The sequence below is a fragment of the Carcharodon carcharias genome, chromosome 11, assembly GCF_017639515.1.
Source record: "Carcharodon carcharias isolate sCarCar2 chromosome 11, sCarCar2.pri, whole genome shotgun sequence".
Classification (NCBI taxonomy): Eukaryota; Metazoa; Chordata; class Chondrichthyes; order Lamniformes; family Lamnidae; genus Carcharodon; species Carcharodon carcharias.
In genome coordinates, this window is record NC_054477.1 from 146813699 (window position 1) to 146825841 (window position 12143).

At 42.6% G+C, this 12143-nt stretch overlaps 1 protein-coding gene across 3 annotated transcripts in view; it reads right to left on the reverse strand.

Moving 5' to 3' along the window:
- Positions 1-12143, reverse strand: part of ndfip2 (Nedd4 family interacting protein 2) — a 119187-nt gene that overhangs the window by 52587 nt on the left and 54457 nt on the right. For all 3 annotated transcript variants that reach the window (XM_041199259.1, XM_041199257.1, XM_041199260.1), the window contains one exon: positions 1529-1653. In XM_041199259.1, the coding sequence (XP_041055193.1) occupies positions 1529-1653 (125 nt within the window). The remainder of the gene's footprint in view (positions 1-1528; positions 1654-12143) is intronic.

Here is a 12143-nt window from a genome sequence, read left to right on the forward strand (position 1 = left end):
TTCTTGATATCACGTGGAATTGAATTAACTGAAGGCTGGCACCTGTGACGCTGGGGAGCTCCAGAGGAGGCAGAGATGGATCTTCCACACAGCACTTCTGGCTGAAGATTGCTGCGAATGCTTCAGCCTTATCTTTTGCACTGATGTACCAGGCTCCTCCATCATTGAGGATGAACCTCCTCCTCCAGCGTGAGTTGTTTAATTGTCCAATTGTCCACCACCATTCACGATTTGATGTGGCAGGGCTGTAGAGCTTAGGTTTAATCCGTTGGTTGTGGAATCACTTGGCTTTGTCTATCATTTGCTGGTAATGCAGTTTGGCATGCAAGTAGTCCTGTGTTAAAGCTTCACAAGGTTGACACATTTTTAGGTATGCCTGATGCTGCTCCTGGCATGCCCTCCTGCACTCTTCATTGAGCCAGGGTTGATCCCCTGGCTTGGTGGTAACAGTAGAGTGGGGAATATGCCAGGCCACGAGGTTACAGTTTGTGGTTGAGTACAATTCTGCTGCTGCCCCACAGCACCTCATGAGTGCCCAGTCCATGAGACCCTCCTGATTTGTGCCATGTAGACAGTGGACCGGTATTTGGAGTCAGGTGGTGAGTTACACAGCACAGAATTTGCAGCCTCTGAACTGCTACTGTAGCCACCGTATTTATATGGTCAGTCCAGGTCAATGGTAACCCCAGGAATGTTGAGGGTGAAGTATTCAGCAATGTTGCCACTGAACTTCAAGGGAAGACAATTAGATTCTCTTTCTTTGGAGATGATTATTGTCTGGCACTTGTGGTGCAAATGTTACTTGCCACTTATCAGTCCAAGCCTGAATATTGCCCAGGTCCTGCTGCATGTAGGTACGGACTTTTTCAGTATCTGAGGAGATGCAAATAGTACTGAATGTTGTGCAATCAGCAACCATCCTCACTTCAGATCTTCTAATGGAGGGAAAATCATTGATGAAGTAGCTGAGGATGATTGGGCCAAGGACATAACCCTGATGAAGTTCGTAGTGATGTCCTGGGGCTGAGATGATTGACCTCCAGTAATCATAACCATATTCCTTTGTGCCAAGTATGACTCCAACCAATGGAAAGCTTTACCCCTGATTCCCATGTACTTCAATTTTATTCAGGCTCCTTGTCACCACACTTAGTCAAATGCTGCCTTGATATCAAGAACAGTCACTCTCATCTCACCCTTGGAATTTAATTGCCACTTTCACAATCCAGAGTTAACATAAAAGTAAAAAAGTTAACCTGCACTTATAAGGCAATACTAATGTTGAAAACATTTCAGAGCAGCTTATAAAGGAGACAGCTGGTCAGTTAGCACTAAACTGAAGGAAGCAGGCAGTAAAAAAGAAAAAGCAATTGAAAAACTTCATAAAGAGTCAGAAAGGTGGCAAGGTAAACCGGTCTTGAAAGAAAATGCCAGAGGCTTCTGTTGTTTTAAAAGCACCAATTTTTCTTTTAAAAACAGTATTGATCCTACATGTACAGATGAAACAAAATAATAAAATGCTACTTACCCGAACAATCAGAATCCATTTTATCAGAGACAATCCAAACCCACAAATTGCACCATAACGGCCTGCTATGGTGTTGGTGAGGCAGAACGACAGACAAAAGCCAATCCAATTAAACAGGAATGCCACTAGAGAAACAAAATAAATACTTGTAAATTTTCAACATTTTGGCACAATGACATCATCACGGAAATTTTAAATTTCCACGTTAAATGAATTGGTCAAGCTTTTTTACTAAGGATATCTAACTTTGATTGAAGGGCACATGCCTTCAATTCTATTCTATTTTATTTTGTGCGAGGATCTGTACCTGTATTGACATCAGGCCTGTTTCCAAGTCTCTCATGATATCCACACTGGCAAGCCAACAATCTGATTCAGCAAGACGACCTCCATTCAGAAAAGTTTCATGCTTGATAATTTATTTTTAATTAGAAGTCTTGAAGTACCAAGCCAGTACTTTATTAGCATCAGGATACAGATTTGAGATAGCAATTTTTGAAATTGCATATATTAACAATTAATTTAATTTCAATTCAATCTTAACTACCTTCTCTCATCTTCAATGAAACAATACTCAAGTTTGAATTTTACTGAAAAGAGAGACACGTTGCTGAAGCTTTTGATCTTGCACTCATCAGGGTAAATGTAAGAATGCCAAATTTCAAAAAAATTACAACAATTTATACTATAGGAGAAAGGGGTGCTGACTGGTTGGCAAGACAACTCTGATTGGTTGGAGGTGTTCCAATAGAAAAGGCAACAGGAAACTATAGGTTTTCCAAGTTCTCGGGAATTCAAAAATGTGCAAGGCTTGAGCAAATTCCTTTTGTTTTCAGAGAGCTGATCCCTGCATATGAATGTACATTGTTTCCAGGAAATGTAAATGAGTCATGTTATGAGCTCGACTGATTATGTGAAATTAGTTGTTAATGTAGCTATTAGCACACTCAGGATTGTTAAGCAAGTGTTGCCCAATCGCAGAATCACATCTAACAGATGACATTTGGTTTTGGGTTTTGCAAGCGTGGACTGGTTGATTACATTCTGCACTCAGACTATTACAAACAGCAGGAGGAACATGTCGTTTGATTTGATCAGCCAATCGTTGGGATGCACAGCCTACTTTCCATATGTAAGTCACACTTTAGTTTTAAAATAAAATAAAATGTTTGGCAATTGAAGATAAAGGGTTTCACTCGGAGACCAAACATGTGCCCTCAAGATGGACTTTCCCAAGGCTCTGTTTTAGCTCCAATCTTCTTCATCTATGTGAGTGACATGCCTCCCCATCACCACAACCATAAATATTCATACCCTCCACCATCGATGCACAGTAGCAGCGTTGTGTACCATATACAAGGTTGACAGCAGGAATTCACCAAGGTTCCTTCGACAGCGCCTTCCAAACCCATGACCACTACCATATAGAAGGACAATGGCAACAGATAGATGGGAACACCACCATCTAAAAATTCCCCTCCAAGTCGGTCACCATCCTGACTTGGAAATATACTGCTGTTCCTTCACCATTGCTAGGTCAAAATCCTGGAACTCCCTTCCTAACAGCACTGTGGGTGTACCCACACCACATGGACTGCAGCAGTTCAAGAAGGCAGTTCACCATTACCTTCTCAAGGGCAACTAGAGATGGGCAATAAATGCTGGTCCAGCCAACAAAGCCCACATCCTATGAACGAACAAAAAAAAATGATGCAGATCATGCAAATGATCTGGCTCTTGCTATCCAGGCAATCAAACTTGAGGATCTCAGCAGGACCTTGACCCAGGGCTTAGTGATGGAGCAACATTTCAAGCACTGGCATTTCCACCCAAACCCAACTAAGACCACAGTCATTGCTTTCCACCTCAGCAATTGACTAGCTAACAGTAGACTCCAGATCTCCTTTTGCAGCAAACTGGTCAGAAATGAACCATATCCCAAGTAAGTTGGAGACACCCTGGATCACGATCTCACGTATTGCAAACACCTGTAAAAGGTAACAGAAATGATCAAACTAGGATAAACATTATCCAGAAATTAACAGGAATAAGCTGGGGATCCAGTGCATACACTCTTTGCACTGCGAGCCTTGCTTTTGTGTTCTTGCTTGCTGAATACTGCTCGTGTGGGCAGACACACAAAAAGGTTGAAGGCCGTCTTCAACACATCAGTGCGGATAATTAGTGGTAAACTGAAATTAGCATCTTTACAATGGCTCGCAGTCTTGCCTAATATCCCACCTCCTGATGTGCGCCTGAAGGCAAAAATGCTGAGTTTGACTGGATTGAAGCCAATATAGGACTTCCAATCCACGAATATCTCCAGAACCTATTCAATATGCGATTCACATCTCACAAATCTTTTTGGAGCTCTGTGAATACTTTGAGTGATACAGGTTTTGACAAAAGGGCAAATGGTGCAACCTCTGGGCTGACACAAATATCACCAACAAAGTTCTGGTGAGTGATCCGACAGCAGCGCCTCCAGGATTTGACTTTCCTCAAAAGTCAACAGGATAAACACTCTCCATTCAAGGGCATCATACCTCCTCCACAAACGCAACGTCAAGGACAGAACAGCATGCGACTGCGGTAACCCACATCAGACTGTTCATTGAATTTTGAATGAATGTGGCCTCCGAAAACACATTGCAGGATTCAAGGCAATCCACCTAACAACACACAGAGTGCTGTGTCTTGGCTGTTCAACTGAGGCTCCGACTTGTAAAACTGCAAGATGTCATACGCAAGCAGTAGTGGTAGTCTGTGCCATGCACTTTTTGTAAAAGGCTAAGTTATGCAATAAGACAGCAAACCATCATATCAGATCAATAGTGGGTAATGTCCCAGAAAGCCTGGAAACTGTTGAGCAGGCCTTATTATATATGGCATGTGCGCTTGGCCATGCAAAAAAAATTTCAAGACCCACACACTGGGGAAAACAAACAAACTGGCTGTGCACAAGTAAATTCTGAAGGAAACATTTGTAGGAAGTACTGAGGCTGATGGCAGGAAGGATGTGATTGCACTAGAGACAGTGCAGAGGATATTTACCAGGATGTTGCCTGGGCTGGAGAGTTTTAGTTATGAGGAGCGATTGAGTAGACTGGGATTATTTTCTCTGGAGCAGAGGAGATTGAGGGGAGACATGATTGAGATGTATAAAATTAATAAGAGGGGCATAGATAGAGTAGGCAGGAAGGAATTTTTCCCGTTGGTGGAGGGATCAATAACCAGGGGGCATAGGTTTAAGGTAAGGGGCAGGAGGTTTAGAGGGGATGTGAGGAAAAACTTTTTCACCCAGAGGGTGGTGGGAATCTGGAACTCACTGCCTGAAAGGGTGGTAGAGGCAGAAACCCTCGTAACATTTAAGTAGTAATTGGACGTGCACTTGCATTGCCATGGCATACAAGGCTATGGGCCTAGTGCTTGAAAATGGGATTAGAATAGTTAGATATTTGTTTGACTGGCGCAGACTCAATGGGCCAAAGGGCCTTTTACTGTGCTGTAGACCTCGAAGACTCTATGACAGCTATTTAAGCAGCAGTACAATACACTTGGGTAGGAAAGAAACTGGGTCCGGCTCCACTGACGGTACAGTATGTGCTGTCAATGGCATGAGTAGAAATGATGCTCCACTATCAACATTTTCTTCAATTAAAATGTCAGTGTCAGTTTTCTTTCTAGCCATTTGATATTTTTATCTCAGCTTTGTTCGAGAATTCTAATAAATAGTGCTCCTTTACTAAGAACTAGTTCTGTTGCTTTACAACCAGTATTCCTTCATGACAAGGTAGCTCTTGTACCAACTGATTTGCCAATGCACTGCATATGAGCTCCATAATGATTACATTTTTCCACCAATATCAACCTTTTAGCTCTTCTTCTCCTAAGGCAACTGTAGAACATAATGTTCAATTCCTCACCACAGGCTGAATCCATCTCATTTGTGCGTCAGCCATGGCTAGGTTGGTGGCAGTCTTGCCTCTGATTCACAAGGTTCTAAGTTCAAGCATAAATATCAAAGCTGACACTCCAGTGCAGTACTGAAGGGGTGTTGCATCTTCAGAGGTGCTGCCTTCCAAATGAGGCCAATGTCCTCTCGGGTAGATATAAAAGATCCCATGACATTATTTCGAAGAAAAGGAGGAGATATCCCTGGAGTTCTGGCTAATATTTATCCCCCAATTGTCATTACAAAAACTGGATATCTGGTCATTATCACGTTGCTGTTTGGAGGAGCTTTCTGTGTGCAAATTGGCTGTCAGCTTTCCTAAACTGCAACAGTGACTATATTTCAAAAGTACTCCATTGGCCGTAAACTGCTTTGAGACATCAGGTGGCTGTGGAAAGCAATACGTAAATGCAAATTAAAAGCTAAATACTGCAGATACTGGAAATCTGTAACAAAAACAGAAAATGCTGGAAAAATTCAGCAGGTCTAACAGCACCTGTGGAGAGAGAAACAGAATTGACGTTTCAAGTCTGTATGACCCTTCTTCAGAACTAAAGAGAAGAAATGTGATGAAATTTATACTGTTTAAGTGGGGTGGAGCAGGTGAAGCTGGATAGAAGGCCAGCAATAGGTCAGGGCAAAGGAGAGATTGACAAAGATGTCATGAACAAAAGAACAAAGGGAGTGTTAACGGTAGTAGTAAGGGCTAAAAAAAAGGTGCTGATAGTGGCAAAGGTAAGAAAGCAGAATGTGATAATAGCAGAACAAGGGTAAGCATTCTGAAAGAAGATAAACAAGTAACAGATGGTCCTTGTGGGTGTGGGATGGGGGCAGATAAAAAATAAAACGGATCATCCACTATTTTCGCCAACTCCAGCATGATACCACCAACAAACATCTTCCCCTCACCCCACCGTGGTCAGCATTTTGTACACCCTGGTCCACTTCTCTATCATCCCCACACCACATTCCCCTCCCACAGCACCTTCCCATGAATTGCAGAAGGTGCAACACCTACTCCTTTATCTCCTCACCATCTAAGGACCCAAACACTCCTTTCAGGTGAAGCAGCGTTTCACTTGCACCTCCTTCAATTTGGTCTACTGCATGCGATGCTCCCAATGTGGCCTCCTCTAAATTGGAGACATCAAATGCAGACTGGGTGACCGCTTTGTGGAACACCTTCAGTCTGTCCACAAGCATGACCCAGGCCTTCCTGTTGCTTGCCGTTTCAACACACCACCCTGCTCTCATGCAGGAGGCCAAGGATGGACATCTGGGCAATGTTCCAGTGAAGCCCAACGCAAACTGGAGGAACGGCTTCATCTTCTGATTAAGCACTTTACAGCCTTCCGGACTGAACATTGAGTTTGACAACTTCAGACCATTAACTGTCTCCTCTATCTCCACCCCTCTTTAAAAATTCATTTTATTTTTTATCCACTTATTTGCTGTTTTATCCCCTTTTTTACCCTATGCTTGTGTCACACTGAGTGGTGATGTTCTCTTCCTCCATTTCAAATCTGCCTCAGGAGTTTATAATGCTGCAGTCAAAAAGGAGAGAGCAAGGAAGAACAGAATGGGAAAGTTAAAAATTGAAAGGTGAGAGCATGTGAAGATATTATTTCAGATATTTGAGGGTCAATAGCCAATGATTCCCGTAGGAGGACTTGGCATCCGGTATGATCTTCCTTACTTTCCCTCCCTGTCTAAGTAAACAACAGTGAACCTCAGATCATAACTGAGGATCTTTCCTCTGAATAATTGCTACTAGAATGCATCAAGTGCTGACACTTTCCCCTATCAGGAAAGAGAAGTGTTTTCTTGGACTCGAACTCAAGTTCTGTCGAAGGGTCATGAGGACTCGAAACGTCAACTCTTTTCTTCTCCGCCGATGCTGCCAGACCTGCTGAGTTTTTCCAGGTAATTCTGTTTTTGTTTAAGAGAAGTGCAAGCACATTCCAGACTTCTACTGGTTGGGTGGGGGGAGGGGGGGCACAAGTGGAATGAGTGCAATACGAAACCTAAACAGGGATTGCAGAGTGAGGCTTCGGCTCCAGGGGTAGGGTGAGGAGTGGTGGGGCAAGTTAGGGAAGAGTGGAAAGAAAGGAGATGTGGGTAGGAAGAAAGTGCGAGAGATTAAACAACAAAAGAAATTTGTTTATAGATTGAAACCAGAGAAGTAAATTTAAGCAGAGTGGACACAAAGAGAGGGAGAGTGAGAGAAAAATAAGAATGGAGGAGGAAGACCAAATAATTTCCAGATAGCCTGCAAAAAGCAAGTGACCAAAGGGTGTTCCTGTTACACGACTCGAGGCCAATGGTTCATGGCATGTCAGCATGATTAACATTAAACTTCTTGCTGATATGTGTAACACTCAAAATATTGATCACAAAATATTGATAGCTTTGCTAGAAGTGGTTGCTGAGACTGCAATAATCATCTAAAATGGCTAACTTTGAGAATATAAATCAACGCGAAGAAAGGCAAAGAAAAGGAATTAAGAGGGTAGACGTCAATTGAAGAGACAGTATGGCTACGATAGGTCAATGGGCTTCCTCCTGCATTGCAATTTTGTGACGCTAACCACGGTTTCATGTGAAGATTTTAGAAGCAAAACCTATTTGAGACATAACGCAATGCAAACTTGGCTCATAAGACATATCTAATGGCCACAGTCGGCTCAGTGAGTGAGTGGTTATTAGAATATCCTCTTGTCCTTGGTTGGTTTTTGTAATATCTTGATGGATCAGATAAAGAAAAGGGTATAGAAGATCTCGCATTCAGTGAAAGAGGCCATCCAGATTTCAGGCACAATGTAATGTCCTGGAGCAGAAACAGATAACTGATAGATGTCTGGATAGAGAATATGCCACTTTGCAGCGGATTCCATATTGTCCCCAGTCATTTTGTGCACTCAGCTCAGATGCTGAGGTGAGAAAGAGACCCTGTAAATTAGGTGCCAGCTACCAGGTGCCCTGACAGTGGGCATGAATGAATTCCCCCTTTGCTTATTAACCCATCTCTTCAATTCAAGAGTCCTAAAACCTCATTAAAAATGCATGTATACAAACAGGGCCTGGAGGCTTCCCAGCTCCATCTCAAAAAATAAACTCTAAAATGAAACAAAACCCAGGTTTCACTTTAACACAAATAAAAAAGTATACATTAAACTTAGCCATATCTTGTTCCTAGCACCCAGAAATGCCAATACAACTTAAAATTATAGCTAGTTCCTAACAATATAACATGTCACAGCGTGACTATTTTTCCAAATGCACAACTTAAGTATCCTTTCAAAAACATTATCAGCTCTAGGGTGCAGCCCCAAAAGTCAGGAAATTACAATGTTCGGAGCAGAGATCTTTCCAAAACATGAGGAAAAAAGTAACCGGTGCTACTGGACAGATTCTGCAGATTTATACGAGGCAGGAATAGGAGATTGTTTGCATCACTGGCCAGCGTTGTAACAAAAGCTTAGAGCACAAGTGCGTTTAGCACATGACACCAGGCACAATGTCAAGCTTAGCTAAATTCTTAGTGTTTGAAGGATATCTGAATGAAAAACAACAAGAGAACTGTGAATGCTGTACTTTGTGGATTATAGCACAGGAAAATAAAATATAACAGGATTCTTCAGGAATGCTGGGTGTAATGCACTCAAAGATCTACACTGCACTTCTTCAAGCTTCCACAAGATGGCATGAAAAGTCTACTAATACCAATCACTTCAAATTATATAGCTGGAAAAACTCAGCAGGTCTGTCAGCATCTGTGGAGAGGAATACAGTCAACGTTTCGAGTCCGAATGACTCTTCAAACGTTGACTGCGTTCCTCTCCGCAGATGCTGTCGGGCCTGCTGAGTTTTTCGAGCTATTTTTGTTTTTGTTTCAGATTTCCAGCATCCGCAGTATTTTGCTTTTACTTCAAATTATATCACCATTAAAGATGTCAGAATGCTACTGTACAATTTAACAACACAAAACTTGAATACTTAAAACATTCTACATCAGAATCACATTCTAGAACCAAAACTATTCAGGGAAGGAAATCTGCTGTCTTATATGTATGTGACTAGCCTCACACCAATGTGTTTGATTCTTAACTTCCCTCCAAAATGGCCTACCAAGGCACTCATTTAATGGTAACTAGGGATGTGCAAGAAATGTTGGCTGTGTCAGCGATGTACACATCCTGTGAATGAATAAAAAAATGCAACTCTACCTCTCCATCACTTCCTTCGACCCCGCCAAATCACTTCTAACACGTTGACGAATCACAACTTTCTTAACTTCAACATTGCAAAAATCAAAGCTTTTGTCTTCAGCTCTCACCAAAAACATCACTGCTCTGCTATAGGCTCCACTCCCTCCCCATCAAAAGCTTTCTCTGCCAGAATCAGCGTATTCTTAATCTTAGTGGCCTGTTTATTTCCCAGCACTATGACATGCTGCTATTTACCGCCATCCTCTCTCAGCCCGTTCACCATTCATGTAAATACATAAGTCTGTCAGACTCAACTATTTACCGCCATCCTCTCTCAGCCCGTTCACCATTCATGTAAATACATAAGTCTGTCAGACTCAACTGCTCTAATGCTCTGTTGGTTAGCCTTCTGCAACCCCATCATGCAAAATTCCAATCTGCCCCAAAACTCTGCCAAGCTTATCCTGTTCTGCTCAGGCATCAGATCATAATAAATAGGAATAGATGATCATACTGCCCCTCAAGCTTGCTCCAACACTCAATAAGATCATGGCTGATTTTCAACCTCAACTCTAATTTCCTGCCCAATCCTATCCCTCAACTGATTCCCTTACAGTCTAAAAATCTACCAATCTCAGCTATGAAACATACTCAATGACTGAGCATCCGCAGCCCGCTAGGTTAGAGAATTCCAAAGATTTACAACCCTCTAATTGAAGAAATGTTTGCTCATCTTAGTCTTAAATGGCCAACCTCCTATCTTGAGACTATGCTTTTAATTCTAGGCCCTCCAACCAGGGGAAAACAGCCTTGCAGAAGACTTCCTGTCAGGTCCTCCCTGAATCTTTCATATTTCACACTGTTCACCTCAGAAACAAAAATTAGGAACAGGTGGTCATTCAGCCCTTCGAGCCTGCTCCGCCATTCAGTATGATCGTGGCTAATCCTCCATCTCAATGCCATACTCCTGCTCTCTCCCCATACCCTTTGATGCCTTTAGAGTCCAGGAATCTATTTCCTTCTTAAATATATTCAGTCACTTGGCCTCCACAGCCTTCTGTGGTAGAGAATTCCACAGGTTCACCACCCACAGTTTCTCCTCACCTTAGCCCTAAATGGCCTACCCTGTATCCTGAGACCGTGACCCCTTGTTCTAGACTACCCCCCCACCCCACCTCCCCCCTGCCCGCCAGAGGAAACATCATCCCTGCATCCAGTCTGTCAGACTTCTTTTATATATGTTTCAATGAGATACCCTCTCATTCTTCTTAACTCCAGTGAAAACAGGCCTAGTCAACCCAATCTTTCCTCATATGACAATCCTGCCATCTCAGGAATCAGTCTGGTGAACCTTCGCTGTAATCCTTCTGTGGCAAGTATATCTTTCTTAGGTAAGGAGAAACTGCAGACAATACTCCAGGTGCGGTCTCACCAGGGCCCTGTAGAGGTGCAGTAAGACATCCTTGCTCCTGTACTCAAAGTCTCTTGCAATGAAGGCCAAAATACCATTTGCCTTCTTAACTGCTTGCTGCACCTGCATGCTTGCTTCACGTGATTAGTGTACAAGGACACCCAGGTCCCTTTGTACATCAACATTTCCAAATCTATCACCATATAAATAATGCTCAACCATTCTGTTTTTCATACCCAAGTGGAAAACTTCACACTTATCCATGTTATAATGAATCTGCCATGTATTTGCCCACTCACTCAACTTGTCTAAATCGCCTCGAAGCCTCTTAACGTCCACCTCACCACACTGATTCCCACCAAGTTTCATGTCTTCAGCAAACTTGGAAATGTTACATTTGGTTCCCTCATCCAAATCACTGATATTTATTGTGAAATAGCCAGGGCATTCAGATTTTCTGAGCCAATATCCTCTCTCACTATTGCACCATTTTCATCCTTAACTAACAAAGTACTCCACATCCTTTTCCTTTTTGCTTGTCCTTGTTAAATGTTGAGTATCCTTAAATGTTCAGTTCCCAGTCATGGTCACCTCGCAGCCATGTCTCCAGAATTGCAATCATATCATACCCATTTACATCTATTTGCGTTGTTAATTCATCTACTTTATTGCAAATGCTCCATGCATTCAGATACAGTGCTTTTAGACCTTTTTTTAAAACATTTTTACAAATTATTTTTGTACTATGGCCCTATTTGCTACCAGCCCTCGTTTCCTCTGCCTTCCACTTTTGTTTTCTACTGCTCTGCTTTTCATTCCTATCTTTGTTTTGCTCTTTTGTGTCTCCCTGGGGCTCAGCTTCCCATCCCCCTGCCACTATTGTTTAAACCCTGCCCCACAGTAACAGCAAATACCCCTGCGAGGATATTGGGCCTGGTCCTGCTGGGGTGCAACTCATTCAGCTTGTAGAGGTCCCATCTTCCCCAGAATCGGTCCCAGTGCCTCAGGTGTCTAAATCCCCCCATCTCTCCAGCCACACAT